Source organism: Lepidochelys olivacea (assembly GCF_965140295.1).
Source record: "Lepidochelys olivacea isolate rLepOli2 genome assembly, chromosome: 1".
Lineage (NCBI taxonomy): Eukaryota > Metazoa > Chordata > Testudines > Cheloniidae > Lepidochelys > Lepidochelys olivacea.
The window spans coordinates 255,746,638-255,761,721 of NC_140411.1; the positions used below are offsets into that span (position 1 = coordinate 255,746,638).

Here is a 15,084-nt window from a genome sequence, read left to right on the forward strand (position 1 = left end):
AATTAACTCACGCGATTAACTCAAAAAAATTTATCATGATTAATCGCACTGTTAAATAATGGAATACCAATTGAAATTTATTAAATATTTTGCATGTTTTTCTGCATTTTAAAATTTCTTGATTTCTATTACAACACAGAATACAAGGTATACAGTGCTCACTTTATATTATTTTTATTACAAATATTTGCACTGTAAAAATGATTAATGAAAGAAATAGTATTTTTCAGTTCACCTCATACAAGTACTCTTTATCTTTTCTCTTTATCGTGAAAGTGTAATTTATAAATGTAGATTTTTTTTGTTAGATAACTGCACTCAAAAACAAAACAATGTAAAACTTTAGTGCTTACAAGTCCACTCAGTTCTACTTCTTGTTCAGCCAATCGCTAAGCCAAACAAGTTTATGTACATTTGCAGGAGATACTGTTGCCTGCTTCTTATTTACGTCATCTGAAAGTGAGAAGAGCCATTCGCATGGCACTATTGTAGCCGGTGTCACCGGTATTTACATGCCAGATATGCTAACCATTCATATGCCCCTTCATGCTTCGGCCATCATTCCAGAGGACATGCTTCCATGCTGATGATGCTTGTTTAAAAAAAAATGCGTTAATTAAATTTGTGACTGAACTCCTTGTGGGGAGAATTGTATGTCTCCTGTTCTATTTTACCTGCATTCTGCCATATATTTCATATTATAGCAGTCTCGGATGATGACCCAGGATGTTATTCATTTTAAGAACACTTTCACAGCAGATTTGACAAAATGCAAAGAAGGTACCAATGTGAGATTTCTAAAGATAGCTACAGCACTCTACCCAAGGTTTAAGAATCTGAAGTACCTTCCAAAATCTGAGAGGGATGAGGTGTGGAGCATGCTTTCAGATGTCTTAAAAGAGCAACACTCAGATGCAAATACTACAGAACTCAAACCACCAAAAAATAAAATCAACCTTTTGCTTGTGGCATCTGACTCAGATGATGAAAATGAACATGTGTTGGTCGAGCAGAACCTGTTGTCAGCATGGACACCTGTCCCCTGGAATGGTGGTTGAAGCACGAAGGGACATTCGAATCTTTAGCGCCTCTGGCACATAAATATCTTGCGATACTGGCTACAACAGTGCCATGTGGCCGCCTGCTCTCACTTTCAGGTGACATTGTAAACAAGAAGCGGGCAGCATTATCTCCTGCAAATTGTAACCAAACTTGTTTGAGCGATTGGCTGAAGCAGGACTGAGTGGACTTGAAGGCTCTAAAGATTTACATTGTTTTGAATGCAGTTTTTTTGTAAGTATTTCTGTGTTTGTATTTTCAAACTACAGGTCGCAACCAAGTGCTGGGTCATGGAATATAAGGCACTGGGTCGTGGTGATTCTGGTCAGTACCGCCGACCAGGCTGTTAAAAGTCCCGTTGGCAGTGCTACCCATCTAAGACAAGCTAGTCCGGGGCACAGCGTAGTGTCGGAACAGGTAGGGAAGTGGCCAGCAGCAGGTCTGCCCCCGCTCTGAGCACCAGCTCCTGGCCAATGGGGGTGGAGGGTGGTGCCTGCGGGCGAGAGCTGCACGGAGCCACTTGCGTACCTCCTACCTAGGAGCTGGACCTGCTGCTGGCCGCTTCTGGGGCGCAGTGTGGTCTGCAGTGCCAGAACAGGCAGGAAGCCTGGCTTAGCACCCCCACTGCATTGCTGACCGGGAGCTGCCCGAGGGAAGCCCATGGCCCAATCCCCTGCCCCAGACCTGAGCCTCCCCAAACCCAGAGCCCCTTCCTGCACCCCAAACCCCTCATCCTCGGCCCCACCCCAGAGCCTGTACCCCCAGCCCAGAGCCCTGACCCCCTCCTGCACCTCAGCCCTGAGCCCCCTCCCACATCCTGAACCTCTCATTCCTGGCCCCACCCCGCAGCCCTCACACCCCAACCCTCTGCCTCAGCCATGAGCCCCTCCCACACCCTAAATCCCTCATCCCCAGCTCTGTTGCATCACAGGCATCAATAATTTTCTTCAACTGAGTCGCCAGAAAAAAAGTTTGTATTAGGTGAATTGAAAAATACAATTTCTTTTGTTTTTTACAGTGCAAATATTTGAAATAAAAATAAATATAAAGTGAGCACTGTATGCTATGTATTCTGTGTTGTAATTGAAATCAATATATTTGAAAATGTAGAAAGCATCCAAAAATACTTGGTATTCTATTATTGTTTAACAGTGCGATTAATCTTGTTAATTGCTTGATGGCCCTCGTTTTAATATATGGCACCTAGATATTATGATGACAGGTGCTTTAGAAATACTTAGCTCTTTGTAATTAAAATGTGAAAATTATTAATATAATCTCAATCATCTAGTCAACATAGATCACTGCTCTTGGCAAACTTCTCATGTACTTGTTTTTTTTCTTTGCTCCTGCATGCATAGTTATACAGTTGTTTTTGTCCAGCTGGAAGCAGATTTTTTTTTACCCACCCCAGCTTATTTTTTGAAGATTTTTGGCAAAAGAGGGAACACCTCTTGTTTCACCTCTGGTGAGGTCCTCTTGGAAATCTAAAATGAATGTCCTCTATCTTGCTAGATGCATACTCTGCTCTATGAAAAGGTCTTGAGTACCAGCAAGTATACCAGAGTTATAGGGAATAGTGCTGTACCTTATCCTACATGACACTGACTGAAACAGGTGTCCTGTATGTATTTTAAATCCCAATGTGTGTTTCTGAAACTTTCAATGTCCTTATTAGGTCCAGACGCTACAATTTCATCCATTTGAAACACAGACCCTTGTTTCTGGATCTTATGATAAGTAAGTGGGGAAATATTTGCTTTTTGCACTATTGTAGGTGGGTCTGGTAGCACCATCTTGTATTCAGGTTGCTGGATACTTCCTATTATAAAACCTAATTTTCAATAGCTTATAACTTTTTGCCAAATTTTTAACTGTTTGGGATGAAGTTTTCCATGCCAGGTATCTGCCTCATGATAATTTTTAATTTATTAATTCCGCCAGAATGCTTTGGCTGCTTCCAGAAATGAGGTTAGGGGAAAATGTTTTCCCCCGTTAAATAAATAAAAATCCTGGCTACATTTTCTTTGTAAAGCTCTAGCAATCCTATGCTTTGGAGCAGGTACTTGAAGTTTGGCAGAAGGTGGTGGCCTTTGTCTCAGGACGGTGCATTTCTTCATTCCCATGAAAAACAGCCTAAATTTGGTCAATTTAGAAGCCTTTGACAAATTGCAGTTCACCCAGGCTCAGTAGAGACTTCTGTGCTCTTACTGTTCCTCTCTCCACTGGGCCTAGGTAGCACAGATGAGGAAGTAGGCTGATTTGAATGAAGAAGGGACACAAACCAGACCTATGGGAGGTGCAGATTAGGTTAACGAGACCTGTGGGAGGTTGGGGGGAGAGGGCTGAGTCTGGGGACTATCAGGGCAAGCAAACTTGGAGCTAGTGGGTTGGAGGGAAGGAGATGTGGTGAGGGGAGAACGGATCTGATGGGGAGCTGGGGTGCAGAGGGAGAACTGGGAATGGCTGGACAAAGGGGCTGGAACAAGTAGCCAGGAGAGGGATATAGGGGAACGTGGGTTGGGGGAGGTGACAGGAGGCATGAGTGTGACAGATTGGCTAAGGAGGCAGGAGGAGTGGAATTGGGAATGGGTGTGGACAGTGGCTGGGATGGTGTATGTGGAATCGTGAGGATAGGGCTTGCTGGGCAAGGTGACTGGGACTAGGCTGAGAAGCCTGAGGAATGGAGATAGGGACTGGAACAGAGACAGAATTGGAATTAGGGACAGGTTGGAGAGGATGGGGCAAAAGGGGTCATGTTTGGGGGAAATGAGCAGAAGTCTGTGCTCCCTAGAGCAGACTTTTTTCTAGAGCTTGAAATGGAACCCAAGATTCCTGAGTGTCAACATTCCTCGTTGGTCAGCAGATACGCTGCAAAGTGTCCCATCCACCTCTAGTGTGGTCCACATAGAGGATGGCAACCTATAATTAGCAGTTACTGTTAGCTCAAGTGGCAGATGTGTCTGCAGTGGAGCTAAGGGTTCCAACCCTGACGATGAGCCATGTCTGTCAGTGCAGTACCACATGATGGAAATTGGGTGGTTTTAGTTCTCTTTTTTTTTTTTAAACGTAGGAAATTACACAGAACTGCATAAAAAGGCCTTTATTAAAGTTGAAAAGTAAAGCACTCAAAAGTTCAGAAATGCTAGAATGAAGGTTGTCTGTGCAGCCTAAGTTTGGCTCCCCTGTGTGTCTGCATTATGGTGCAGTCTTCAATTATATGATCACAGCTATTTTTTCCACAGGATGCCTGCCTGACTTGGTACTTGAGATGGACCTGATCTGGGAATGAACTGGGGTTTTGTAGTGAAAGAGACTTTTGTCTGTAGGATGCCTGTTTCATTTCTTGCAGAAGTGGAGAGGTGTGTAGTAGATGAAGCAGGGAACTGCAGGAAGAGAAAAGATGGTCTCAGGTCGAATGCTGCCCTGGGGAATGGGATTCTGTCCCTGCATAAGTTCCTTGTGATCTTGGGCAAGTCACCTAAGCCAGATTTTTCACAGATTGCCACTCACTGTATGTTCCTCATTTTCTGGATTCCAAACTAGAGACCCTAGGGTCTGATTTGCAGAAGTGCTGAGCTTGCCCAGCTGCAATTATAGTCAGTCGGAGCTGTGCTTTGAACTTAAGTGCTATATAATGTTAACTACTCTGAAAAATCAGGTTCTATATGTCTCAAATACAGCACCCAGAATTAGTAGATGTTTTTGATATTAATTTCTCTGTTCCTCACTTCTCCATCTGTAAAACTGGGATAATATCCCTTCACAGAGGTGTTGTGAAGCTAGATTAATGTTTGTGAAGCACTCCAATACTATAGTGATGAGCACTATAGAAAAGCCACTGAGGAGATTCTCTCTTTGGAGCAGGGGTTGAATAGTGTGTGTAGTAAATAAGGCCTGGGGCCACATGCTGCACAGTGAGAAGACAAAATATTGAGTAGTTGCTCGTCCATGTTGTGCACTGCATAAGGCGCAGGGATTCTATGGAAAAAATAGGATGCGATCATGTCATTAAAGACTGTATCCTAATATGTGCTCACAAGAGGGCTGAATTAAGGTGGCACAGGCATTCTGCCATTTCCGACCCTTTCCTCATTTCCTAACTTTTGAGTGCTTGACTTTGTGACTGTAATAATGTTCTTTTAATGTAGGTGTGTGTGTGTGTGTAATATATAAAGGGACAGAAAGTGTTCATAGGGGAATACAGAGATTCCAGCTTTGGTGTATAGTCGCTTTGCTGTTTCTTAGCTATACTTCCTGCGTGTTGTTCTCTGCTTAAATACCAGTCATCCTGTTTCATTTATTTATTTAAGTATTCTCTTAGCAGGTCTTTGTTTCCAAAGCTTGCATTTGGCTACTTCAGAAGGATATACTACCTGTTCTCATATTTGTCTGAGAGGGGAGTAATTTTATCTGATTAGTGGTACCCACCATTATTTCATTCCATGGCTACTCTTTCCTGTCAAATTTCTGTTCTAGGTTTTAATGTTTTTCCCTTCACATTGCCACATTTAAAAATGTATCCAAGGCAGTCACACCTTTTCATTTGCTGCATTTAGCTTATCTTAGAAATCTGGTAGAGTCTCTTAAAATATTTAGATGGCCTCTGGGATGGTTTTGAGTCTACTCCTATGCCCAGTTTCCCTTTTTTTGCTAGGGTAGACTTCTCCAAGTCGTCTGCAGCCAGTCCTCCAATGCCATAAGCACCCGTAAACCATTGTACTGATTTCCTTGAAGTATCCTGCGACCTAGAAGTAGTTGAAGGCTTCTGAAGGATGTCTGAGAAAGAAATGTTTGTTGAAATGAGCTTTCATGACATAAGTCAAGGAAATCTATTAAAAGCTATGCTATAGCAACAAATGTGCTTTTCTGCTGCGGGATGGAAGACATGAGGCTTTCAGATCAGTGTTTGGGCTTTATGTTTTTGTTTTTAAACTACAAGATTATATTGTGGATATTAACTGAGTTGAAGAGGTTTCTGAAGCTATGGTGTCTCTTTCCTCCTTTCAGGGGTGAAAGTAAGCCGGTATGGGCCGGTACGGTGTACGGGTAAAAAGTGTCTGCCGGTACTGCCCTGTACCCAGCTGACTTTAAAGTGCTGCTGTGACTTTAACATTGCTGCCCCTTTTGCTCCCCCCGGCGGTGGCGGCGGCCCTGCTGGGTCCCTTAAAGCACCGCTGCGGCAAAGGACCGTGTTTAAAGTGCTGCTGTGACAGCACTTTAATGTTGTTGCCCCTTTTGCCTGCCATTGGTGGGGGGGGAGGGAAGGAGCAGCTGCCCTGGGGCTGGCAATTTAAAAGGGCCCAGGCCTCCGGCCGCTGCTGCTGCTACCGCAACAGCGTCCGAAGCCCCAGGCCTTTTAAATCGTTGCTGGAGCCCTGGGCGGCATGGGCCAGGCAGCGTGGAAGGGCCGGCTGGGGGGACACTAACCCCCAACCCCTCCCCTTCCGCCCGAGGCCCCGGCCCCTGTACCGGTAAGTCTTCGGCTTTACTTTCACCCCTGCCTCCTTTCATTAACATCAAACAACTTTGGCATGCTTGCTGCCACTTGAAGAGTTTCTGCCCCATTGGGCTCAAGTCAAAAATTATCGGAGTCCCACATGAGCCGCTCATTCTCATCATCTCATCTCTCGCTCATCTTAAATATAGGATGTCCCCAGCCACTTCTAAAGCTTAATGTCCTGTTTAAAGCGTATTTGAAAATACACACAAGATGCATTTTTCATAAATTGATTTCCAAACTAACTGGTTATTTGAAACTAGTAAAATGAAATTATGTATGTTCATATTGAAGTGATATGCTGGTGTATAATTCTGGCCCCTATGCGATAGTATTTCCTGTGTAGTGATTGTATTGGAATTTATCTGCCTCATTTAGTCTCAACAGAATGGCTCTTGTACCCTCAAGAAATACCTTGGTCCGTAATATAAATCCTTTCTACATCTTTAGCATCATCTTTTATTTGCTTTTCAAAAGTCAATCTGAAAACCTAAATGCTTCCTGTGTTTTGAAGCTGCTTTCATTCAAATTCATGAATAAATTAGTGAGAACATTGCTAGGTAATAATGATAAACCAAACTTCATGAAATGTTCTGATGTGATTTCTTCTAGGTCTGCTGTCCTATATGACTGCAGAAGTCCACAGGATAATCATCGAATCTGGCGGTTTAGTGGACAGGTTGAGAGAGTGACTTGGAATCATTTTTCACCTTGTAACTTCCTCGTGAGTATATATTCTATAACCAGGTTTCAGAGTAACAGCCGTGTTAGTCTGTATTCGCAAAAAGAAAAGGAGGACTTGTGGCACCTTAGAGACTAACCAATTTATTAGAGCATAAGCTTTCGTGAGCTACAGCTCACTTCCTCAGATGCATATCGTGGAAACTGCAGCAGGCTTTATATATACACAGAGAATATGAACCAATACCTATTCCCACCCCACTGTCCTGCTGGTAATAGCTTATCTAAAGTGATCATCAGGTGGGCCATTTCCAGCACAAATCCAGGTTTTCTCACCCTCCACCCCCCCACACAAATTCACTCTCCTGCTGGTGATAGCCCATCCAAAGTGACAACTCTTTACACAATGTGCATGACAATCAAGCTGGGCACATTGTGTAAAGAGTTGTCACTTTGGATGGGCTATCACCAGCAGGAGAGTGAATTTGTGTGGGGGGGTGGAGGGTGAGAAAACCTGGATTTGTGCTGGAAATGGCCCACCTGATGATCACTTTAGATAAGCTATTACCAGCAGGACAGTGGGGTGGGAATAGGTATTGTTTCATATTCTCTGTGTATATATAAAGCCTGCTGCAGTTTCCACGATATGCATCTGAGGAAGTGAGCTGTAGCTCACGAAAGCTTATGCTCTAATAAATTGGTTAGTCTCTAAGGTGCCACAAGTCCTCCTTTTCTTTATTCTATAACCACACGCTTATGGCTGTCAATGGTGCACTTTACCTGCTAATCAAAGATAAGGGTGTAGCTGTTCAGTTGTTGTCACTGCTATTTCATGGGCCGAGTTGAGCTACCAGCATTTTCCCCCTTAGGTGTATAGACCTTGGTTGATAACCCGCCAATAATTAGTAATGCTGATTACTTATGAATTTGGTATCTTTTTCACATGAATGCAGTTACACCATCACTCAGCCAATTTGTACTGTTTCCTTATCACCCTGGAGACTTATTTCTGAGCCATGTTTCATTAGTTTCTAGTGGTTGAAGTAGATTTTCCTCTGCTGCAGCCCTGTTGTCTCACTGATACCCTCTATTGAGATGTTACTTGCTCAGAATTTTTATTTCAAACATTTTAAGTATAGATGAGACCACTTTAATGTAATCCCTTACTTAAGCACTAGAAGGCACTGTCTAACAAGTGTAGCTGGTCAAAAAATATTGGAAATTTTAATGAAAAAACAGGGTTAGACAGGGATTCAGTCTCCACATCCATTCACTTCTTTGCTTACAATCACCAAATGTGACTTGCATTTCATTGCATTTGTGAAGTAATCACCTTTTTGCTAAGACCACCAACTCATTTTACATAGACCAGATCAGATAACTTTTCAGTCACTATTGACCGGGGATAGATTTGAACTGGTAGCCAAGAGGTGAAAGGCTCCATATCCTCTGACATAGTGGGGAACAGCCCAGATCAGTGAAGGGCTGTGTCCCCCTGGCCTGTAACTTGTGGTGCCTTGCGATGCCTTGTCACTGTAGCGTCCAATCTGGACTGCTCACAAACAGCCTTCCAGCATGCAGGTCACTCCCAGATGTGTTTGTGTAACGGCAGCCTGCCAGTCATACTCTGGCTCTCACCAGCCGTGGTGATATCCCAACACACTGCTACTTCTCCCAGATTTTCCCCCAGAAATGCATGTCTTATACTGCCCAGCCCTCTCCTGGGCAGTCTCAATTATGTTAAGTCCATTATTCCTTTAACGGATAATATACACTAGACAGTTATCTTAAAGAGTTACCCAGGAACTTCAACTTAAACACACTGGATTAAATAAAACAAATTTAGTAACTACAAATAAATTGATTTTAAGTGAGTACAAGTAATGAGGCATAAACGTCAGAAATAGGCACTAGAAAATGTTTTATTTTTCTTGTAACTAACTTCTCAGACTATATTAGATTCAAGTAAAATTTCTCACCGCATGCTTCTAGCAGCTTTACTGACCAAACTCTTTAGATCAGAACCTCTCCCCCACAGTTCCATGGCTGTTTCCTTTGTCTTCTCAGGTGCAGAGAATGAGGTGGGCAGGGAAAAAGAGTGGCGTCTTGGTGTGTTTGCCCCTCCTTTTTTATAGTTCCTGTTTGAAAAGCATTTCCAGCTGAGAACGGGAGACAGGCAGTCTGCTGAAAGAAGGAGACGCCATGCTGTTTCTTTGTTTACATGCAGATCTTAGTCCCTGCCTCCTTTCCTTGTCAAAGACTTGTCTGGGAAATGTACTTCAGGCATGATTTTAGCTTATGTTCATAACTTTACCTATAATGTTGCTATATGCACTTTACCTTGATATTACTGATCAGCAAGTTGAGTTTTCAAATACATCACAAGGCATACCTTGTACAAAGATTATTATAATAGTGCGGCGGCTGTGAACACAGGTGTTTTCCATCACATATCCCATTACCTAGTGTTTGAGTCATGCGGCATGTCAGCTGTGCAAGCTATTTAAGTGCAAGCTTAATCAAGCGTAGTTTCTTGTTTAAGAAATGTGTTCTCATCTTGTTCAGGATACTGTAATATAAAGTCTGACTTTGATGGATTTTACAAACTTTAGATTGGATGCTTAATTCTTAGGCTGTTTCTAGTGAATTGATACGGCAATTTCTTTTGACAACGTAATGTTTTCCCCAGGCTAGCACAGAAGATGGCTTTGTGTACTGTCTAGATGCTCGTTCCGATAAGCCACTTTTTACTCTGAAAGCTCATGATGAGGAAGTATCTGGTAAAGTTTATATCTTCCTTTTTATATGTAAAACGTGCCCATTAACATGTAGTTGGAATAAGTCTTTTAAATAGTTAAGTAAATATGAACTTGTTTGAGAGAGGCAGTCTTTTGTTTAGCAAAAACCTTAAGTACTAACCATGGTAGCTGGCCATTTAAATGGCCTCTTGGTCGAGTTGTATTTTAAGGGATGTATGTTTTGACCATTGTGCATTTTTCTCATAGAATTGCATGAATAAAAATGTCAAAGCAAATATCACTGGTTTGGGTCACATTCTTGAATGAAGTAGTTTGCACAAAAATATTCTTGCATGAAGAGGATTCTGCAAAAACAAAAGAAACACCATTGATCTTTTTTGTATTTTAGTTTTTTAGATTAATAATCTCTCTCACACTCTGGGCCAGTGATAATTATTACTAACACGTACACACTCTGCAACTGACTCAAAAATGAGCACATAGTCTGGGATAACAAAAAGAAGTGCCTCTCTGATAGTTGAAAGAGGAGGCCATGAGGCTGGACAGTTGTCAGAGAAGCCATGAAGTAAGGAATTAGCAGTTGGAAGGAGAGGATTGAGCAATGATTGCCATCTGAGAGGTCCTGGTTACTGCCAGAGGAGAAAGGGGCACTGAAGGTTTTTCACACCCAGAAGGATCCCTGCTTCTCCCACTGTGTGTGTGTGTGTGGTGGGGGGAGGGGGGGCGCACAATGTTTCTATTGGTCTCCCAGTCCTTCCTTTAAGGCACATGGAGAATATGAGGTTCTTTTGACTTCCCTTTAAAATGTTACACAGGGAAGAAAAATATGTAACAATTAAATGGTGATTTTAAACTGATCTGTTCTAACTTTTCAGGACTCCAATTAAGCAGTCAGATCAAAGGGTGCCTTGTGACATCATCTGCTGACAAATATGTGAAAATTTGGGATATATTGGGAGACAAACCAAGTCTGATCCATTCCAGGGATATGAAAATGGTAAGTAGCTTATACGTCATTCTAAGAAAGTTTAAGTATAAACCATGATTAATAAAGCTCACTTTTGATTTTAACCAGGCTTCATTGTCTTGTTCTCCTTAACACTTCACATGAATTGGGCATCTTGTCCTGGGTACTGTTAGTACATCACACAATTCAACACATGACTGGCAGCCTCTGCTTTAAATCCTGGGCCAGAAAAGGCAATTATTTTTTAAAAATCATTCAAAATCAGTTTTGAAGAGGCATAGGAGGGCCTTACATTTGTTTAAGTTGTTCTGTCAAGGGGTGTTAAGGTGACCTTTTTTTGGACATTAAAACAATATTTTTTTCCTCTAGGGTGTTCTCTTCTGCGCAGCTTGTTGCCCTGATTTGCCATTTGTCTATGCCTTTGGAGGGGAGAGAGAAGGGCTTCGAGTCTGGGATATAAGCAGTATTTCTGCAGGTAACATCTCATTAATCAGTTTCAGGGTTCCATTTCTTCTCCCTAATATACTGCATATTCAGTAATACATCAAACGAAGCAACAAGGTGGTTGAGAGAACTGCAGGCTTCCAGTGGGTAATGAGGTGTATCCAGCATCCTGTTATGTTTTTTCTGCTGCTAACAGTATGCCACGCACTTTGGGTAGATTAGTCCCTGTCCTGATGAGGTTTCAGTCTAAGTGGAACAGGTGCCTTGATCTCATGCTTTGAAATATGGCATTGCAGTCTCGCAACGAAAGTGTTGGAATCCTGCTTTTTTTTTCTGTTCTTTTCCTTTTTTTTAAAGTGTGAATCTTTTTAAAAAAAAAAAAAAAAAAGTTCATTTTGGTTAAGAATTTGAAGTGAAGCCTCCAATGTTTGTTAAAAATTATGTATTTTCTTTCAAGGTGTATACAAAGGTGACATTGGTTTAGCTTATTCTTTTCATTTGTCTAATGTACTGGTTTTTTTTAAATGCTGGCTGCATGGCTGAGGTTGAAGATCTTCAGTTACTTTTTATATTTCGTCTCTAGAACCACTGGCTTTTAATATGCAAAAAAACTTTTGGCTGTGGTTTGCAACAGTTGGACTAGTTTTGTCCGCATGCCCAATTGTATAGTTTTATCATGTTATAAACGGTAGTGATGATGGATCTACCTTTTAAAAGGCATGCAGAAAATCAAATGAAAATCTAAACCCTAAAACCAGAATTAAATTTTAAGCATAACACCTTATGCAAAACTTAGCCTATCTCCAAGTGTGAGTAGGTGGATACCACTTAAGTACATAGGAAACAACCTGCCTTTCTCACACTTCTCTTCAGATAGAACAATCACAGACCATTTGCAACATGACCACAGAACAGCAGCCAGCGGCTCTGTGCAGGAGAAGAACCATGCCTTCCTCTTAATGTACTTAGTTAGCATAATTTCTTTGCTTTGAAATATAAAACTTAAACCCTCTTGGTTGAAAAAAAGCTTTCAAGACTGTTCGACTAAGTTTAAGGTTCCCATTTCATTACTGTAAACCATGCTCTAGCTGCTGTAGTGATCTTCTCTCCAGGATACTGGCATTTATGTAATCTCTTGCGTTGCAGTGAATGAAGTTTTTGGAAGCAGAGAGAGGCTGGTAGCTGCTAATACAAACTCTGCAACTAGCAGCTCCTTTGCCAGCAGTAGCAGCAAAAGTCCAGAAGCAGAAATGGAATCATGACGGATCAAACCTCACACAGATAGTATATAAATGCAAAACATCAAACCAGAGTATACTTTTGGACCTCAGTTAATATGTATTCTGCACCCACTGGTTTGGAAAGTGTTTATGGAAGTGTATCAAGTTTCCTGCAATCTGCAGCTTTTTTTCATCTTATGGGAGGAAAACATGGTCTTGTGGTTAAGAGATAGGAGTCAGAAGTTATGGGTCCCTGCCTCTCACTAACTTGGAAAAGAGGCACCTTACTTTACCTAGCACTGAAATGGGGATTACAAACACACATGTGATGTGCTAACTTCACTTGTAAAGTGATCTATATAATTTGGCAGGAAAGAACTGTGCTACTGTAGAGTGTGTATAAAGGATTGTAATAAGTATGGATTTCTTTTTAGTTACAAATGAAAACTACTTCAACTGAAAATTGCCCTCGTATTTAAGTCAAGGGCTGAACAAAAACACTTTTAGTGTAAGTAGTCAAACAATGCTTAAGTTCCCCCAGAGTAATCTGAGGATGGACTGTTTAACAAATTTCCAGTATCGCTTTTGAAAGATTAACATCTTATTTTAAATCTCTTAGAACAGTGTTTTTCAACTGGTGGATGGCAACCGCTAGGGGGAGGGAGGTGAAAGGCAATTGAGGGCACTCAAAAGTGAAGCACTGTAAAACTACCATATAAAGAAAATCTCACTCCCTAACCCTTCAACATCAATTATTCTGTAAACTTCTCAAACTACACAGATTTATTGTTGTGATATTGATACATCCCCCCCGCCCTCTCCCCCAAGTAAATGGAAGGGGGGTTGTAGAAATCTTTGGCTGTGAATAAAAGATCACCAACCTGAAATAGTCTTAGAATATGAAACTCATAACCAGCCACAGGCTTTGGCCATTACGCAAAGTTATGGGTATTCTTTAAATACAGTATCTTAGACTACTAAACACATGCAACTATCCCACATTCTTATTAAACTGGAGGGAACACAGAGAGGGCTTTTAAACAGTCTCTAATTAGGTTTGCCTAATTATGGCATGGGTTAGGATAGCAGTAGCTAATGGATATGAAGTGTGCATAATGGAAAGCTCTACGTGGTGTGTACTTAATCTTTAAACAACACTGCTTCAGTATGTGCCATTTTAAAATAAGAAAGACACACCAAAGTAAATCCTGCCAGGATAAAAATAAAAAGGGCGGTTTGTACTTATCCCAGTGCTGGCTGGCTGGCTGGGGTGGCGGACTTGCTGTCCTGTCCCAACCTCTAGCTTGCTGATCAAAGCAGGAACTCTCACGTTTGTCTGTTCTTGCCATAGCTTGCCCCCCTGTGTGCTTTAGTTCTTCTTGTATACTCCAGAGGAGTACTGATCACTGGATTCCCCCCCCCCCCCCCCCAAGTAGTCCATCCCTAACCTGTAGTCCTGACATTGTTTCATTCTGTCTTGACTCCAGTCTTCTTATTAAAGTATCTTTCTGTCACTTAGGTTTGGCTAGATGGTGGGGTTTTTGGTTGCCAATATCTCACAATAAAGTTTCCGCTTCTGGGATGATGATCTGTGACAAATTCAGTTTCTGGTTTCTTTTTAAAATGAGGATAGGCTGTGTGGTATTTTGTTTGTTTTTACCAATATACTGACTTATACCAGTATATGCCCTAGTGCGGTTGTAATTACACGAAGGTGACATGCAGCTTATTTCCCATGCGAGAATAACTTTGTACATAGGGCAGTTGTACTGCTTTAGCTTTATCAGTATAGATTAAAAACAAACTAGCAAACTTTTATTAAATTCCATACTCCTTGGGCTGGGTCACTGGTGCCCTTTTTTAATTGATGATGTATATTTAAGCCCCCAGGAGTTGAGAAAGTACTGTATTGTCAATTAATACTATTATGTTTTCAGCTAATTGTCTTGTAACTTTTGGAAGGGGGGAAAAAAATCAATCAGTAGGTAAAATCTGCTTTTGTTTGTGCACCTAGATTCAGTTAACAAGGGATCTCCTTTTGTACAAGTGAACTTTACTTTCTGCTTTTCAAGGTAGGAAGTGTAGAAGTAGTTAAGTGCCTATTTTCAAAGGCTTTATGCTTATGGATAGTCTGTCTTTCATATAATGGAGTGTTTGCTAATCCTATGCTCCTTTAGTGGCTGAGATGCAAATTATGTTTCTCCAAAGCAGTTGTGCTTACTGTAAAAAATACCTGGACTTTTCAGAAACTAAGGGTGTGCTGCACTTCCAGCTTGAATTTATTTTCCAGGTGCTTTTGCCATGTAAACATACTGCCACCATGGGCTGCCCAGAGCATACCCACCCAGCTGTGATTGGAAGATCTAACTTCCCGTGGTTTGATAATCGTGCTGGGCCTGAGGTATAAAAGTCATCCAGCTGCTTGCCCAGAGGCAGAAACTTGGGTCACCTAGG

The 15,084-nt window shown here is 41.6% G+C and overlaps 1 protein-coding gene across 2 annotated transcripts in view; it reads left to right on the forward strand.

Moving 5' to 3' along the window:
- Positions 1 to 14,229, forward strand: part of PWP1 (PWP1 homolog, endonuclein) — a 39,811-nt gene extending 25,582 nt beyond the window's left edge. For both annotated transcript variants that reach the window (XM_084630599.1, XM_084630600.1), the window contains 6 exons: positions 2,738 to 2,799; positions 7,172 to 7,283; positions 9,930 to 10,020; positions 10,875 to 10,996; positions 11,336 to 11,441; positions 12,557 to 14,229. In XM_084630599.1, the coding sequence (XP_084486725.1) occupies positions 2,738 to 2,799; positions 7,172 to 7,283; positions 9,930 to 10,020; positions 10,875 to 10,996; positions 11,336 to 11,441; positions 12,557 to 12,672 (609 nt within the window). In that variant the 3' untranslated portion in view covers positions 12,673 to 14,229. The remainder of the gene's footprint in view (positions 1 to 2,737; positions 2,800 to 7,171; positions 7,284 to 9,929; positions 10,021 to 10,874; positions 10,997 to 11,335; positions 11,442 to 12,556) is intronic.
- The last annotated feature ends 855 nt before the right edge of the window (positions 14,230 to 15,084 follow it).